This window comes from Corvus moneduloides, chromosome 1 (genome assembly GCF_009650955.1).
Source record: "Corvus moneduloides isolate bCorMon1 chromosome 1, bCorMon1.pri, whole genome shotgun sequence".
Lineage (NCBI taxonomy): Eukaryota > Metazoa > Chordata > Aves > Passeriformes > Corvidae > Corvus > Corvus moneduloides.
The window spans coordinates 27655862-27672354 of record NC_045476.1 but is presented as its reverse complement, the minus strand read 5'-3'; the positions used below and the strand labels follow the sequence as shown (position 1 = coordinate 27672354).

Genomic DNA, 16493 nt, shown 5'->3' with positions numbered 1-16493 from the left:
TATTTCCTAGGCCAGATTTTCTCTGTTTTAATTTGTTGAAGTGGGAGCAGAAGTTAGACCTTAATACTGATCTTTTACAAAGCATGTTGATCTTGGGTTACCTATGGGTGATTTTTTGGGGTGGGGTTCTGTTTGTTTGTTGGGAGTTTTATTTTAAGGAAATAAACCCAAGTATCTTCATCGACTCTTGTCCATGGTGAACAGTTTTGTTGGTTTTTTTTCAAATGAACTAAGGGGAGTTCTTGGTATAGTAGAGCTCACCCCATTCTAAGCACTTATATCTCTATACAGATAGGTAGTCTTCTGTTTGGATCAGTTGGTGTTTTAAATGTGCATTAAGTGTCTTATTAGTGTAGGATACAATTCTGGCTTCTAAATTGCAGCTGTTTCCAGGTCCTACAAGTACCTTATATCACATCACATTGCATATTTTCAGTCAAAATATGAAAAGTTTTATTTGGAACAGTTTCTTGAATTCATGGAATTTTCTGTTGCCTTCTGTTACGAATTAAGGATGAACAATCCTCATAGATGCATCAAACTAAATGCCATTGCTCTCTCTTACCAGCATGTAAGAACTACAGACTTCTAGTGCTGAATACATCTTAATTTTCATTAACAGTTCAATATGTTTCAAAGCATAACTGTGCTTTATTTATTTAAGTGGCGTGTGTGCTTGACATCTTTTTCTGTCTGGTAGAAGTTGGTGTTGTCCTTAAAATAATGCACAGTCAGTGTGTCTCTGTGTCAGCCACCAGTTTGTGAAGCTTTTTAGTGCTGATAAAAGGGGCATGAAAAGAGAGAAGCAAGGAATTAATAGAACGGGGCTCCGTCAGGTGGTAAAAGATCTTGCATTCACTTGATGCCAAACAGAAAAAAACATCAGGGAGTTAACACATTCTCTTTGGTTATCTTTGATTACTTGACAGGTTGTTTTATATTCTGTCCTCTGGGGAATGGTATACTCGTTCTTAATACATTTGTGCTTTGCTGAGGAACTTTCCTCCTTAGAAAACCTTTAATTGACATCTTAACATAAGGTATTTAGCATTGAAACAAATGTCCCTTGACATCTGTAATTTGATTTTATTGGTACACAAAACCAACAAATAAAACCTCTAGCCTTGTGGTAGAAACCTTTCCCCTTCTCTCCTTTCCTCCAAGAGGAGCATACGTACTTTTTTTATAAAAACAACAACAAAATGCTTTTTGAAAATTCAGGAAGCTAAATTCCACCTGCTAATATAGCTACTTCTTCTTTTTTTTTTTTTTTCCTGAACATTTACACCTCTCCTTAACTATAAAGTCGAAGAGTAGTATGGAGGCAGCAGGCAACGGGGAGCTGAACACAAGAGTGAGGAGAAGCAGGCTGAAGCATACAGCCTCAGGCTGTGGACCTCACCTCTCTCTCCCTGTGTCTGGAGATTGTGCAGTTGGGGGAGCTCCTTCAGGGAGGGGGACAGGTCCTCCTGTGGCTCCTGAGGTCTGTGCACTTTTAGCCTTTGCATGTATACAGTGACTTCATCCCTGATAGCTGGTAGTGGTGGGAGGCACGTTGCCTTTGTCCTCATCCACACCAAAGTAAGGGTAACAGTAAGAATATCCTCATTTTGGATCAAACGTAAGAGAAAAGCTTTGCATAAAGCTCTCTCATGCTATGCTCCTTGCCTGAGGTGCATTAAAAAAACATAGTGTATATCATGTGAACTCTTAATCCCAAGGCTTGCTGGGTCTATCTTTGTTTTTGGTTTCTGGGAATAGTGACATAATATATATAAGCATTTTTAAAGTTTAGTGGGGTTTTTTGTTTGCTTCTCCTTTATTTTTTTAGAAAAATATTCTTCATAACAATATAAAATGTGTAAAAAATATACTTTTCCATTCCAAAATCCTCTGCAGGGCATCCTGGAAATGTTCTAGAGACAGAAGGGGGAAAAAAACCCTAGCGACATGCTTCAGGGATGCACAGTGCAGGTCCTCAGTTCCCTACACAGGTGGATGTCTGGAACTTGGGTGAATTGGCTGTGTAATACTGGGGTTTGCTACGTCTTAGAAGCTCAGCCTGACCTAAAGCTGACTTCAGAGCAGTGCTCCCTGGGGTAACTGGGGTAATCATTGTGAATTGTTGTAAGCTTAACTCTACTGTGCATATGTTTATATGGTTGCTTAACTTTGCTTAAGTAGGCATGTAGAGAAGCTTTTCTCTAAAATGTATTATGAACTAATTAACCTATTTAAATTGTTTGCTTACTAGAACACTAGTTTTTAAAAGAAAATAACTTCTATTAAGCTTGAGATAATATCATTGCCTTCTGTTTTGGGTTGGAAAAGCCTATTTCACACATTTTTTTAGTGAATGAATATTATATGTGCCTAGAAATAAGACAGGTACTGTGGAAATTGACACTATTGCAGTGAGAAGCATTAGGTACCGTACTAAAAGAAGGTGCTTCCCTATCCCCCTCCTGATCTCTGCAATTAACCATAGCTCCATTGTGCAGATTTGGCAGATGATAGTAACCCTGAAATGATGATACTGTATATTGTAAATAACAGGGCATTTCTGTCCAAAGCAGACAATAGAGCTTCAAAGCAAGGGAAAAGACAAATACTGTGCTATTGAAGGCCATAACCTTCTACCTTCTAAAAAAGGGTCTAATCTCAAAAAATAACAGGGTAAAAGCCAACTAAATGAGGGTGGTAAAGCTGAAAACAAGGTGTTCTTGATTTAACTGTTAGAGTGCTGGTCTTTCCCAATACATCAACTAAATGAATGTTATTGTGAAGTTCAAGTACCCATTATGTTGTGAGGGTTAAAAAGACAGAACTAACAAAGAAAGAAGACTGAAGATTATTTCAGTTCCAAAGTCAAGGTATCAGTTACTGTGTCTTATGTAACGATAACTTAGGCGAGCAGGACAAGTTGAGATTACTCTCTCGGCAGAGACATCGTCCCTATTAATGTCACTAACTAAACACAAAGGTTTTGTAGTGAAATTCTTAGGAGAGTGAGTTCTCTGAAATGATTGAATCACTCTGCTGAATGTGTGCTAATGAAGCGGTTTCTTGAGGCTTCTCTGCCTAGCATGGTAGTGGGGACCCAGCACAAATTAAGCAAATGTATTCTGAATTATAGGAGTAGAGTATTGCGTATCATAAAGGATACGGAATATTCAAAAGGAATGGGTCTCCTCATTTGCCTAGGACATATGATTTGTATAATAAGTATTGATTTGCATATCCAATCTGAACCATTTTAAGGGCTAGAGAACCAAAATAAAACTGCAGATTTACCCTGTGACTGTCAACAGTCTCATCTCTATATATCTATCTGTGTCTGTATCTATATAATATATTCATGGGGTTTTTAATACATATATATATGTGTGTGTTTGTGTATATATATATATATATAGGAAATATATATATATATTTAAAAACATTTTTTAATATTGTATGTGTTTCTATTGCTGGAGAAGATACATTATAAGAACTCGTTTTTGAATACAGGTGTGTCTGATCATGTTTGTCCCACTTATCCTCCCAGGATTAACATTTAAACATATCAGTGCTGGTGTTTAAACATAAGACTCTTTTTTTCTTTGTCTTTTATAAAAGCAGGGAGAACTTAGTGTTACCTGGGGCAAATTTCTCATTTTATAAAGAAAAAAAAAAAAAACTATTTCAGTGTCAGAATCCTGGCCTGGACCCATGGTACCTTCTACCTGAGATGCAAAACAAGACAGTCTAAATTTCTTCCCACTCCAGATGGAGCAACAACATACACAGAGAAAGGATGGTGATTGCAAACGGTGCACAAATGGGAAGAGAAACAGCATTCTTGGGGATCTGTGACTGCTGTTAGGGGTAGTGGAATTTGTATGTTAAAGTCAAGTCTGCCAAGGAGTATCTCAGATTTTTTTTTTAATTGTTGCTTTTTAGTGTCAGCAGATGCACTTTGCGTGGTGAGTAAGTAGATGACCTTACCTCTGAACCCTCTGACATGTACTTCATAATAACTGAACTACTTCGACTAATTATTAAATTGTCAGGATGCTGTTTGCAGCACAGTCCATTTTTAGAAAGCAGATAGTCAGCTGTTTGGCATTATGTTGGGTAGAAGAGTACCAGACAAGAAAGGCAGATTGCTTTGTAAGCTACAAAATGTCAGTCAGTAAATACTCAAAGGTCTGATTTAAGTGAAAAAGGAGTAAATACTATGGCAATTTCTGTCCATGCATTGGATAATTTATCATAAGTAGGAAACAAACTGTAGCAGCAAGCAAACCACAATAATACCGGTCTGCGATGTCCTTGCTGCAATGTATAATGCCCAGATGTATCCCATATTATTGAGCAGATGAGACTTTGATATGTAGTATGTCCTGTTTGCTTAATAAGCATTTTTTTTTTGCTTACATTTCTTCTTTGTGGGTATTTGGATATGCACTTCTTCTTTATCACTGAAACAAAAATTCTCCTTGTGCTGTAATGAATTTGGTTTGTGTAAAGTGAATGGATCTTAGTCCTATGTGCATGTAATCCATAGTTGTGTATTTTGCAAATGTCTGTGTAGAACCCTTTTTTTCATTGCCTGAGGTGGCAAGCAAAGAGGATCTAAGTATATGAAATGTATGTCTCTGCCTGCAAGACTGCAGGATTTGCTTTTCAAGGTGTTAATTCTGTAGCTCTTTGTGAATAGGCAACAGCTGGAATGTGGCAGTTGAGTTATTAAAAGTGAAGTCTAATAAAAGTCCAATGGCATTTGTTTGTATTAAGTATCTCAAAATTTCTAGCTTCTCTGTCCATGAGCTACAGCAGTAGCTCCTGTTTCATCTCTCACTGTTGCCATCGCATAACCTCCCGATGCTGCTGTCTGCCTCTGCCTCCTTGCTTGATTTCCCTTGACTGCACTCGCTGCCCTCCTCTCTGTTCACACCCCAGCTGCTTAGACAACATTTTGTGACGAAATCTTGAAAGCTCATCTTCAGCTGAAAGCTTGAGGCTTACATTATTCTCTGCCTTGTTTGAGCTCATCCAGTCCATCGTCTGTTTCAAATAGAAAGTGCAATTTTTTATTGCTGCTATATGTTTTCCTAGGGATGAACTATTAAACAGTAAGTCTTCATGCAGCATGCTGTTCTGTGTTACTCTCTGGTATCTGTTAATCTTGGCTGTGTCAGTAAATACTGGTTTTATGCTGAAAACAATAACTAGCTCTAGTGATCACTTGTAACCATGGAAATAGCATCTTAGGTTTTGTGGTCTTGCCTAGCTGAGGTGAAAGTGGTGACAGAGGTGCCAAAACACGGGACAAATGCCACAGGTAGGCTTATCTTCACACTTAGACAAAGAATAGGACAAGGAAATTACTTGTCCCTTAAAAGGGACTTTTTTCCTAATTTTAATTTTGTGAAATAAAAACTAATCCAACAGTTCTGCAGTAAGGAAGTGAAAAGTGGCTCTTCAGTTACAAATTGCAGTTTAAGCCTTTTTTTCTTCACTTCACTAAAACTTCTTCAAATCTTTACATAGAAGGCGTGTCTTGGTTTGAAAGACAGGTGTCTGCTAAGGAAGGCAGAAGCCTCCCTTGGAATGGAAAATATTACCCCCTTCCCTCCAAATTGTTATAATTTTGAAATTAAGGGGCTTTCAGGCAAAGATATGGGAAAAGGAATAACTGTTCTTTACTAGTATGTATAACAAGACAAACAACAACAACGGCAGCAACAACAAACGAAACCAGAAACCCAGTACCAGCCTTCTCTCGGCTGTCAGGCCCTTTCCCCTTTGCTGCAGTCACGGCCACAGCCGGCAGGGGCGCTGGTGGCTCCCGGCCGGGCAGGGCAGGTGCGATGATTCCCCCGCGGCTGCAGGGGGCGCTGTGGCGCGAGCTCAGCCACCTCTCCACACGGGTAATGGCGGCTCGGGTGGCGAGAGGGAGGGAAAAGAGGCTTCCTTTAGGAAGTCACAAGGGAAGCTGATCCTCGTGCCCCCTCTGGACAGCAAAAGGAGCTGTAGCAGGAACCTCAGAGTAGCAAGCTGGGAAGGCAGGGATGAGCAAAGTCTCAGAGTGGTAGACGAGATACATCAGACACTCGGCAGCTGTGGCAGGAGCCGCGGGGTGTCCCGGCTGGCCGGGGGTGCATGGCTATAGTGTGGCAAAAAACCCGGAGCAGTGGCAGAGAAACGGCAGGGCTGGGCAGCGGCAGCCCGGCTCCTGAACACGGCCAGGAGAGACTCCCTTGGAGGGGAGGGGGCTCGGGGATCCCAGGGTTTCCCCTGAGGCACCTGAGCAGATGGTGAAGGGTCCTTTGTTTGGTGAGGTAGGGTGTTGATAAGGTCCCAGTTCAGTGGCTGCTGTCACGAGCAAAGGCTCACCCCACAGCCCAAGCAGGACCGGGCTGGGCTCTGGCGATGGCAGCGAATTCCCTCCCCCAAGCAGCAGTTCCCACCGTCCTCCTCAGAAGCCAAGAGGCAAGAAAAGTAATAGCTGCCCCAGCCCTCTTTTCCCCAGCCCAGTTCTCGAGTATCTCTGCCCCTCAGAGAGAAACCCTCAGATAACAGAAGTGCAGCCAGATGCCCTCCTCCCGTGAGTTTGGCAACTTCTTTTGTTTCTTAAGTACCTGGTCGTTATAGTTCCATAGCACCAAAATGGGCGGAAATTCCTTAAGGGAAAGAAAAACAAAAGGGAAAACCCTAACCTCCAACAAGGCTATGTTGAAACAAAGTAGTGATGCTAGGCATCGGTAAGAGTGTGTTTCCTTTGAAATTTCTGTGAGAACAGACATCTTTTATTTCAGTATATTGAAGCTAGTAATTGGTAGTGAGAATACATTAAATTGAATTACTTCACCATGTTGATACTACCAAAGCTGCAATCATTCACCTCTTTGTTCAGAGGATTGGGAATTCCTGTACATAGTATAAGACTGGGATTACGTGTAATTAGTGTTAATGCTAATTGCATGACAGGCTGCATTAAATCCAAGCACTCTATTCTCTTTAGCAGATGCACTCTAAAACAGAGTTTTGAGCTATTTTAGGTGGAGACTAATCTCCTGTTAGTGAAAGATATGAAGAGATGTATTCACTAATCCAAGAGATTGGTGAGAGAATTTAGAACCAAAAAGTGTCCTGCTCCATCCTCTTGTGTCATACATTTCCGTGTGTCATTTTTCTTAATGATCTGGTGGACAATCATAAGCAGTTAAGAAGACTCGCAAAATAATTAGTGAGCTAGCAGAAGATTGCGATGTACTATGAAGCAGTGTGGGTGGGGACCTTGAAGTTAAAGGTTATTTTATTTTAGCTGTATTATCAAATTGCGTGCATGCAAGATACACTGGAAGTGTGTTCTAAGCACAACTGTATTGTATGTAACAAAGGACTAGAAAGTTTTATGAGCCAAATGAAAAATGGGGAAAACAAACTCTATTGCAGAGAAGGCAAGAAAGTGGGATTTTGGCTGCTGTTGAAATATAAGTACTGTGAATGCTGACTACCATAGTACAGGATTTATGGCAATTAAAGTCCTAAAATATTTTTCCCCTACCAAAAAGAGAGGGAGGTGGTAGGAAGAACCCCTCCAGAAACTGTGGATTTCTTCTTACATGTCTTCTTTTGAAGTTTTAAATTACTTTCTGGTGTGATAAACATTTCAATGTGGAGATGAAGACTAAGAAAGAAATTAGTCTGCTTATTTTGAGAGAGATGCCTTCAGTAGACAACCATTCCAAAACACATAGGAAAGTTCTGGGTTCACAAATTCAATTTCCAGGTGTCATTGCTCTAAGAAATAATAAATAAATCACAGTATATATATATCAATAGCACACAGATAATTGCACTGAAGATAAATTAGTTAAGCATGTTTTGAGAATAAATATATTATTTTTTTGAAGCCACAGTGTGGAGTGGCCTTTGGCCTCAGTGTTGGACCTATTTCAGCTGCTGATCTGAAACAGGGAATTCAGGGTATTACAGTGATTCAGATTCATTTTACATCCTTATTATAGGCAATATCAGCCTGTTGTCTTCTACTGCCTTGGTCTGAAAATTTAGTTGTGTTCTTAGAGTTGAGCACAGACTGAAGGATTTTTCAAATTATCTTCTGTCTTTACCAGTTCTTTCTCAGATCACTTACTTTTCCTTGCAGTTTGTTACTCAAGAATCATGAAAAGGCATGATGTTCACAAACCATGAATAACAAAAAAGATGCAAAGTGTCATACCAGGTTTGCTCTGGATCTTGAGTATAATAAATTGATTTAAATCATGGTTCAGTCACAAGCAGAAAAAATTCCAAGTACAATTAATATAATTGACATCAGCCAGGTTTAACCTTTCATATCATCCACATCAGGTTTTGCATCTTTGTCCAGTAAGTCACAATGCAAATACCATATATTTTGCTGCTGTCTTTATTGGATGGCATTGAAAGAAGCATCCAAGCAGCAGTTTTTCTTCTGTCCAGCTTCTCTTTAGGGGTTAGTAAACTAGGAAAAAAGTAATTTTCAAATCTGGATTAGCATAGCACTTAGTTTTTAATGACATCTTTAGCATCTGAGTGGAGATTATTGATTTGCGCTGAGGGCTGCTCCTGTGCTTAACATCTACCTACCAGTCTTCTAATGGAAATCCCTCCATATGGCACTGCCTTATGAGCATAGATGTTAGCCTGTTTTCAGTGGCTTGCCCTCGTAGCTGTAAAAATAACATGTTCTGTGAGAGTTACTCAGTAGCTTTTTCATATGTGGGAAGAAAAATCTATACTGTCTAAAAGGTGTGCCTTCATGTGACCTATGTAAAGGACACAAAATCACTTTGCTTGTGTTTGATGTCTGCAGCGCACTTCACACAAAAACTTCTCAATAGACTACCCTACCTGGTGCTTGCTTTAAACTCTTGGAGAAAATACTTGTCTTCTGGTGCCATCTGCTGGCTTTAGTAGGAGAGAGAGGCAGTCTGATAATTGCCGTTAAAATCTCGTATTTTGCTAAAAGATCTAGTTTTAAAGAACTAGTGTCCTAACATTTGGCGTATTTATCCAAATACAAGTGGCGGGAAACCATATATAAAAAAGTGAGTACAGTTGGGTCTTAGACAGGAAATATTAGCAACAAGAGTACTCCATTTGGGTTTTAGCGTGGTAGAAATCTTTGCAGGCAGCTATTTCACACCTTCCAGTGTGAGGTGTGAGCTCAGGTCCAGGTTGTGCATATGTCCATATGTGGGTGTACTCATGCGAAAGTTAGCAGGGCTGATACCTTAGAGTGTGGTCTCTGTAGATGCTTCGGCTCCTGACTTAGGTATCCCCTCCAAGTGCTGCACTTCGCATCTCTCAGAGTGATTCCATGTAATCCTATTAAATAACTTTCTGAGACATACAGAATCAGAATACTCTGATTTGGAAGGGACCCACAAGGGTCATCAAGTCCAGCTCTTAAGTGAATGGCCCATAAATGGATTGAACCTGCGACCTTGGTGTTATTAGCACCATGCTCCAACCAACCAGTTGGACTGTCTTTCTGTGCAGACTTTCTGCATGTAGATGGGTTTTTCTTTGCTGCTGAAAAGCATCTTATAACAACTCTTATGTATTTAGATATTCTAAAATACCTTCCTTAGTTGCAGAACCTGGGGTTACCAATGACGCAAGTTTTACAATCAGCAGCATTTGTGGTACAGTGCAGTTTGCAGATGTGGGACTAAAACACAACATCTCTAGACCCCTATGGAAGGCTGTGTAGTTCTGCATGGAGCCAAGAAAAAGGTCACAGGCTTGGGTATCTTTGATAATTTTCTTTGACTACCTAGTTTTTTTGGCGGTAAGCAGCCTATGACGAGATTGTTGGATCTCGAGATCGTGAGGTGACCTGGTTTCTTTACCAATTTTCTGAAGTGTTGTCACTAGTGCTGTAGGCTTAGGTTCTGAAATACCTTAATTTCTTTATCTTTAAAAGGTAAATAATTATAATTACTATTCTTTGGAGAAACTTGATGAAAGGCTTTCCTCTTAATATTATTGAAACTTAACTGGAATTCTGTAATATACAAGATGCTTGATGTACATATACTATATCAAAATGTTTGATTGTATTTGCTTTTGTTTTGTGATAGGTGTGTATTTTTCATTGCCCTTAAATGCAAACAGAGTATGGAATAATGAAGAAAAAATAATTCCCATGTTTGCATACTGCACTGTGTCACAGAAATATTTATTGTTGCACTTCTTCATAGTTGCTGTTATATGAAAGAGGGTGGATGAATAGATGGAAGCCTTCAGTTTTACATGAAGGAGAAGGAAATATAAGAAATGTAAAATGGAGAGGACACTTAATTGCTTGGGCTAATAATATGGTAAGTATTTTTCACCTCCATTACATGAACAAAAATATCTCTGTGTTGCACTGATTATTGAAATTTTTCAATGCTAATTGCCAAAATATTCAATTGAAGATCTGTGCATTTGTAGAATTGGGTACAAAAGGCATTGAAGGATGGTGGTTTATATGTCATTTCTTGGTAGAAATTTCTTCCATTGTTTCGTGCTGGTTAGTCAGAGTTCTCCAATATGATTGCCACTTCTGAAGAAATTAGGAAAGTAGCTCTACATACCACTGTGGTGGTCACTACTGCACACTATTGCTAATTAGAATTTTGATTAGTGCAATTTATTGAAGCAAACCAAGGAAGGAATGCCAATGTAATTCTTCTTTATATAAATAATAAAGTATCTCCACTCCCTGCCACCCCCTGAAAAAAAGTAAACTGTCTGGATTTTGTAATTTGTACTGAAATGACATTATTACATGCACTTTCAATGTTGCAGATTATAAAAAAATATAGTAATAATTTCTCATTTTGTTAGGCCACTAGAAAAAGTTAGACTTAGGAGAAAATAGGCCCCTTTTGTGCTAAATGTAATTTTATAGGAAACCATTGCGTTCATTCTGAGTGTTGCATTTCACCTATCACTGTATATCTAATTGACGGCTCTATGTTTTGAGCAGTGAGGGATATGTTTTTAAGTGTGTATCATGTTTAAATTCCAAAGTATTTTTTAAAATACGGTGAAAGTACTTCTACTTCTGAAACACTAGCTTTTTTTTTCTTCTATTGTTTTTCCATCCTAAAGGGAAGCATTTATTAAAATATTTTAAAGCCATTGTTCTTTTCTATCTTTCAAAACCAGTTTGATGTGAAATTGTTAGAGGTGGACCTTTGTTTATTTGCTTCCCTTTAATAACTCTCTTAGAATGGAAACTTCATGGAGGGCTTGATTGATACAACATTAGGTTTTTTGAAGGTTTTGTTCTTTTCAGAGCCATACAATTAAATACATATTCTAGGTCTATGCGGGGGATGGATAGGATGAGAGCTATCCCTAGAGATGATGTGCCAATCAGAACACAGAATACTAATAAAACATTGAGAGCCATCTGTCAGAGACAAAAAGCCATGGTCAGGGCCTATCTTTCAAAGAAAAATGAAATTACCTCCTCCAAAAGATTAATATATTTGGTTATTGCCCTTTCCCTTCCCCTTTAACTTTTTAAACTCCGTTCTCTAGCAAGGTTTTGTGTTACACTTCTTTTTTTCAAAATCAGAGAAAGTCTTTATAGCCTTGCTTCTTACTGTGTGTGCTTGGTTACCTAGTTTTTATATTTAGTCAAGGTCTAATTCTGCTTTCCAGATGCATAGGTAACCCATATTTGCTGCTATGCCCTCTTCTTCCTGCATGGCTAATAGCACAAGTTTTACAAACTGAGACATCTGAGGACCAAATCCTTAGAGGCATTTGGCTGCTGGACTCCCATTTGGACAGGTTTTAGCTCCTTCATGATAGGAAGTTGACTGTGGAAGTCCTTTCAGTTCATAGCGCAAATGCCATACCTGTTAGAGGAGAAGCCACTGCCCAAGCATTCTCACGCCATTCAAGGAGTCACATACACACCACCCCAGACTTTAACTGCAAGGACTGGAGTCCTTTTACTGTGGGCCGCTCCAAAGAGCTGACAGGTGCCCCTTTTGACTCCTTGCTCACTACTTGTGCACCTGCTCATGGGCAGAGCAAATTACATAGCAACAACTAAAACATCAGTGAGTCATCAACACTATTCTTACAGTAAATCCATAACTCAGCACTGTACCAGCTACTAAGAAGAAAAATTAATAATTAATTGCCAGCCAAAATCATATCTAGGTGTAAGTTCACAGTTTACAGCCTAAGACTTCAAAAAAATTCAGCTACTCAGGCTAAGCAAGTAAACCTAAGCAAAGAGCATACTATATCACATGATATAACTCTAAATATCTTACTCTTATGTAAAACTTACTATATTAAACAACTGTCTCTCAACACTTACAGCCAAAGAGGATCCTTGGTTTGAAAGCCACTTTAAACATGAGCTGGTCTATCCCATATAAGATTTGCTGCCATGTAGAAAAACAGAAGGTGTGATACGGGTCACTGAAAATCATCCTTGAAGACAAAGTAGTAAGATTTATAAAAAGCAACTTTATTAAAATGCAATTCAAGCAAGATTAAAAATTTTGTCAGAAGAGCTTAGAAAACACAAAGCATAAGAACCTTGTTTACGTTACCTAGAGATCTGGGCTCTGTATGTTGCAGATGCTATGTGTGAGTTGTTGTTTGGTTTTTTGTTTTTGAAACCTTGATGTCTGCTAGCTGATGAGATGCCAGTAGAAGTGTGTTCCATGCTCACAGTTCTTCAGTGACAAAAATCACTGAAAAAAAACCCTTTCACCCACCCTCATACCACTTACTGTTCCTTGTGATTTAAAAAAAAAAAAGGCAAAACCTGGCTTAGACTGTGCCCCACCCATGACTTTTAAACAGTTGTGTCAGTGTATTTGTACAGCTGGGAACATAGAAACTCACAGTATAGGAAACAGAAATAGGCAGGGGAATCTTCTAAATCAGTTTTGCCACTAGGAAAATCCTGTTGCAGTGGGGATTTCTGCAACATGCATCAGACAGCGAGGCCCGTGGAAAGAAATAGGGACCGATTCTTGATAGAAGTTTCAGAGATCTTTATTCTCCAGCCACATGGCTGTGGGACTGCCGAAGAACTGAGCAGTCATGGGGCAACCAGGGTCCTTCCTGGACAGGGGAACACAAAATAACCAATGGGGACCAGGATTAGGGTACATGTGACGAGGGAGCAGGGAGACCCCGTAGGCCGTGCCTCTACTCCAGGGTCCCCTCCCCCCGGACTCCACGCGGGGGGGGAGGAACCCCAACAAAATCCTGACATGGCATGGCATCATGGATTCTGACCTTTCAAGGTCTTCTCCATCCCCTTTTCTGTGATTTGAAGACTCACTCTCTAAGCTCTGTGAGCAGAAAAGAAGTCCCTACTAAAATGTTTTATTTTAGAGACTTTTGTTTTAAATTACCAAGAACAAGTCATTACTTAACATGAAATTAATTTCCATTCTGCTATTGGAAAGGTTATAGCTTACCTTGTCTAAATGACGTGAAAAAGATGTAATTATTGGTTCTTTTTTTCCTCCGTCTCTCAAATGACTTTAATCTTCCTGGTTTTTAACTTTTTGTTCTGTTAGTTTAGGAGATTTCCTGAGAAGGGAGTAAAAAAATCACAGCATACAAAAGCAAGCATTGTTTAAATATGCTTGCTTTTCTGTTTTAATATAAGTAGAAATGCATATCTTGAGATTGAATTTATTTATCTTAATGAGCTGTTGCTTTTCTTTTTCCAAGGTGGAAATTTCTGTGTCTCTACTGGGGCTGTTGTGAAAAAGCTGGGATTCTTTTTATTTCTCCAGGAGTAGCACCAGCCTAATAAGCCAAACTGGTTCATGACTAGAATTGCTAGTCTGTCACTCATTTACTTATTATGTCTTTTTATTTGGCATGTGAATTTAAAATATCTAAATTACTCTGATCCCTTTACTCCTTTTGTCACCTCCTAGATTAGGTGGGTTTTTGTATCAACAGTTTTTTTCTGTTGGCACACTCAGCTCTGCTCTGAAATTTATGCCATAAACTGCTCTGACCTCCTTAGCGTACAAAATGGTGAGCAGGAGTTTGTCATACTGAATAAAGTTCTCTTGTTTTTAAACTTTCAGGGCGTGAAGATACTTGACATGATCTCCAAGCAAAGAATTACCAATGTGCCTCGAGATGACATAAGCCTTCGCCCAGATATGTATCCCTGCAGCCTTTGCTGGAAGGATAATTTAACGCTGATTATTGGCTGGGGAAATTCAGTAAAGGTGCAATTATACCTGTCTTTGTAATAAATGCTTGCTGTTATCACAGACAAACAGAGGATTGTTTCTGAAAAGTAAAGACAATCAAAAAAAATAGAATTTGGTTTGACTAGTGTTCAGAACTCTTGCTGCTGTAGAAATGTCATTGGACTGACCCTCATGAGGAGGAGGAGTGATAGGCACCCAGCGGTCACATAGGTCTCTGTGTGAGAGCATGCAGTGAATGTAATCCTCAGGGACATTTCACTCCTGTGTGCCTTGGAGGGATTTCGTCTTCTGAAAGCTTTTAGTGTGTTGTTGAATTCATTTCTTTTGATTAACATTAAGGAAGAACAACTTACCATGAGATATTGTTGGAGGGGATTGCTTTGGGGGCTGAGGAGGTTGCAGCTGCTAAAACAGCTGCATGATTTTGGTCAACCATGGGGGAAAAAAAATGGGTGGGTAGGAGGACAGACTGCTTAGGGTTTTCTTATCTTTCAGCAGGAAACTCGCATTTCAAACTTGTGTGGTGCAGACTGATTATAATTTGCTCAGACCAGCACCTGACATGTGTTTGTTACAAGCCTGTTAGCTGTTTTCAAATAACAGACTGCTGCATCACTGCACAGTGGGAAATTAAAAGTGCCTGATAGGAATAGATGGAAAGGGAGGATAAAGTGAGGTAGGTGACGTGTAAAAAGCTTTTGGAGCATTAGGCTTAGTTTTATAAATGAGGAGGTTTGTCCTAAGTTTGGCATCTGTCTTCCCCCTTCTATTTGCATGTACTTCACAACAGTTGGTTATTTGCATTTATTTATATGTATATACTCCTCTCCTATAACTGGGAGTACCAAATAGCAAACTTACTGAATAAGAATCCGGTACCTTGAAAGGTAATGAGATGCAAAGTGTGAGAATACACCAAGACCAAGTTCATATATAAATGCTTCTATGAAGAAACCATAGTGGGCAGGTATTTTCACATTTCTCTTACGTGGTCCTCTTCCAGCATATTTATAAGGCTGTGAACTACAGCCACAACTTTCCTGTGTGCTTTTCTTTAGTGATGCATCAATACTGTTTCACAACTTGTGTTTTTCAAAATAAAGGAATCCATGTCCGAGAATTCCCAGAAATCCCTTTTCTTACTGATGCGAAGTATCGTTTTAGGAATTCCAGTTTCTTCATTGTAACGATACAAATCTCTGTTTCAGATTTGCTCAGTAAAAGAACGGCATGCCAGTGAAATGCGTGACCTTCCAAACCGCTATGTGGAAATAGGTATGGTTTTGTGAATGCACTCCTTTTCAAAAAGCTTTGAATGACTGGTTTTACATTCTAGCCATAACAAATCTGTTACACTTCGGAGACGACATGCAGTTGTAACATAAGTGTCTCCTCATTTTTAATTGCTGAGGTTGTCATAATGCCCTCTTGCGTAGGTGTGAGGGTTTTTGTATAGAGAGCCTTAAGTTCTGGGATCATCTAAAATCAGAGATATTTGTGTGAACAATGGATGCCTTAACTTTCCCTACATACAGATTCCTTTAGAGAACTTGGGTTTTCATCTTGGTTAAATGATTTACTACTACAGTGTAGTAGTAAAGAGAAAATAGATACTACTTTATTTGATTATATGTTGTTTGACTACACTACTTATAACATTTTTCCCTTTTTTTTCCCCTTAAAATCTCTGGTATAGTGCTAGGAAATTGATTTTATTTATTTTTGTTTCCTTTCTTGGCTTCTGAATTTTATATTTTCATTTGCTTTCTTATTTTTCTATCTCATGTGATGTGAATAAATTTTTATTATTGCTAATTATTGGAAAAGCTCATGACAAAATGTGTGTATTAAGTAAAGTGGAATTCAAAGAAAATTTGGAAGGGAAGTGGGGATGTAAACAAAAAGTCACAACTGTCCCCAGAAGCATGTGCTGAGGAAAGGAAGTATCTAGGAGCTGGTAGTGCTGGGAAGATAAGCAGGCCCTCTGACTCTGCAGACCAGAGTGGGCAACAGTTTGTAAGCTTTGGTGCTCCCTTGACTGTAATAACATGAGACTGTAGATAGAGTGTTCAAGCAACATCCTGAATCATGTCCGTTTGGAATGGTGCATGGCATAGGTGTATATATGCTCTGGTTTCTGATTTCAGGAAAGGACTGTTCTAAAATAGCTTCTGAAAATCAGCTAAGAGACTTAAACTCTGCAGGGACTCTGGATACTGAGAGATTGGTGGGGTGCCTGAAAAT

General features: G+C 39.1%; 1 protein-coding gene across 4 annotated transcripts in view; it reads left to right on the top strand.

The window, feature by feature from the left end:
• Positions 1-16493, top strand: part of VPS41 (VPS41 subunit of HOPS complex) — a 113588-nt gene that overhangs the window by 53683 nt on the left and 43412 nt on the right. For 3 of the 4 annotated variants that reach the window (XM_032103283.1, XM_032103292.1, XM_032103275.1), the window contains exons 8-10: positions 10242-10361; positions 14118-14264; positions 15458-15524. In XM_032103283.1, coding sequence (XP_031959174.1) covers positions 10242-10361; positions 14118-14264; positions 15458-15524 — 334 coding nt within the window. The remainder of the gene's footprint in view (positions 1-10241; positions 10362-14117; positions 14265-15457; positions 15525-16493) is intronic. The other variant, XM_032103303.1, reaches the window with a different exon arrangement.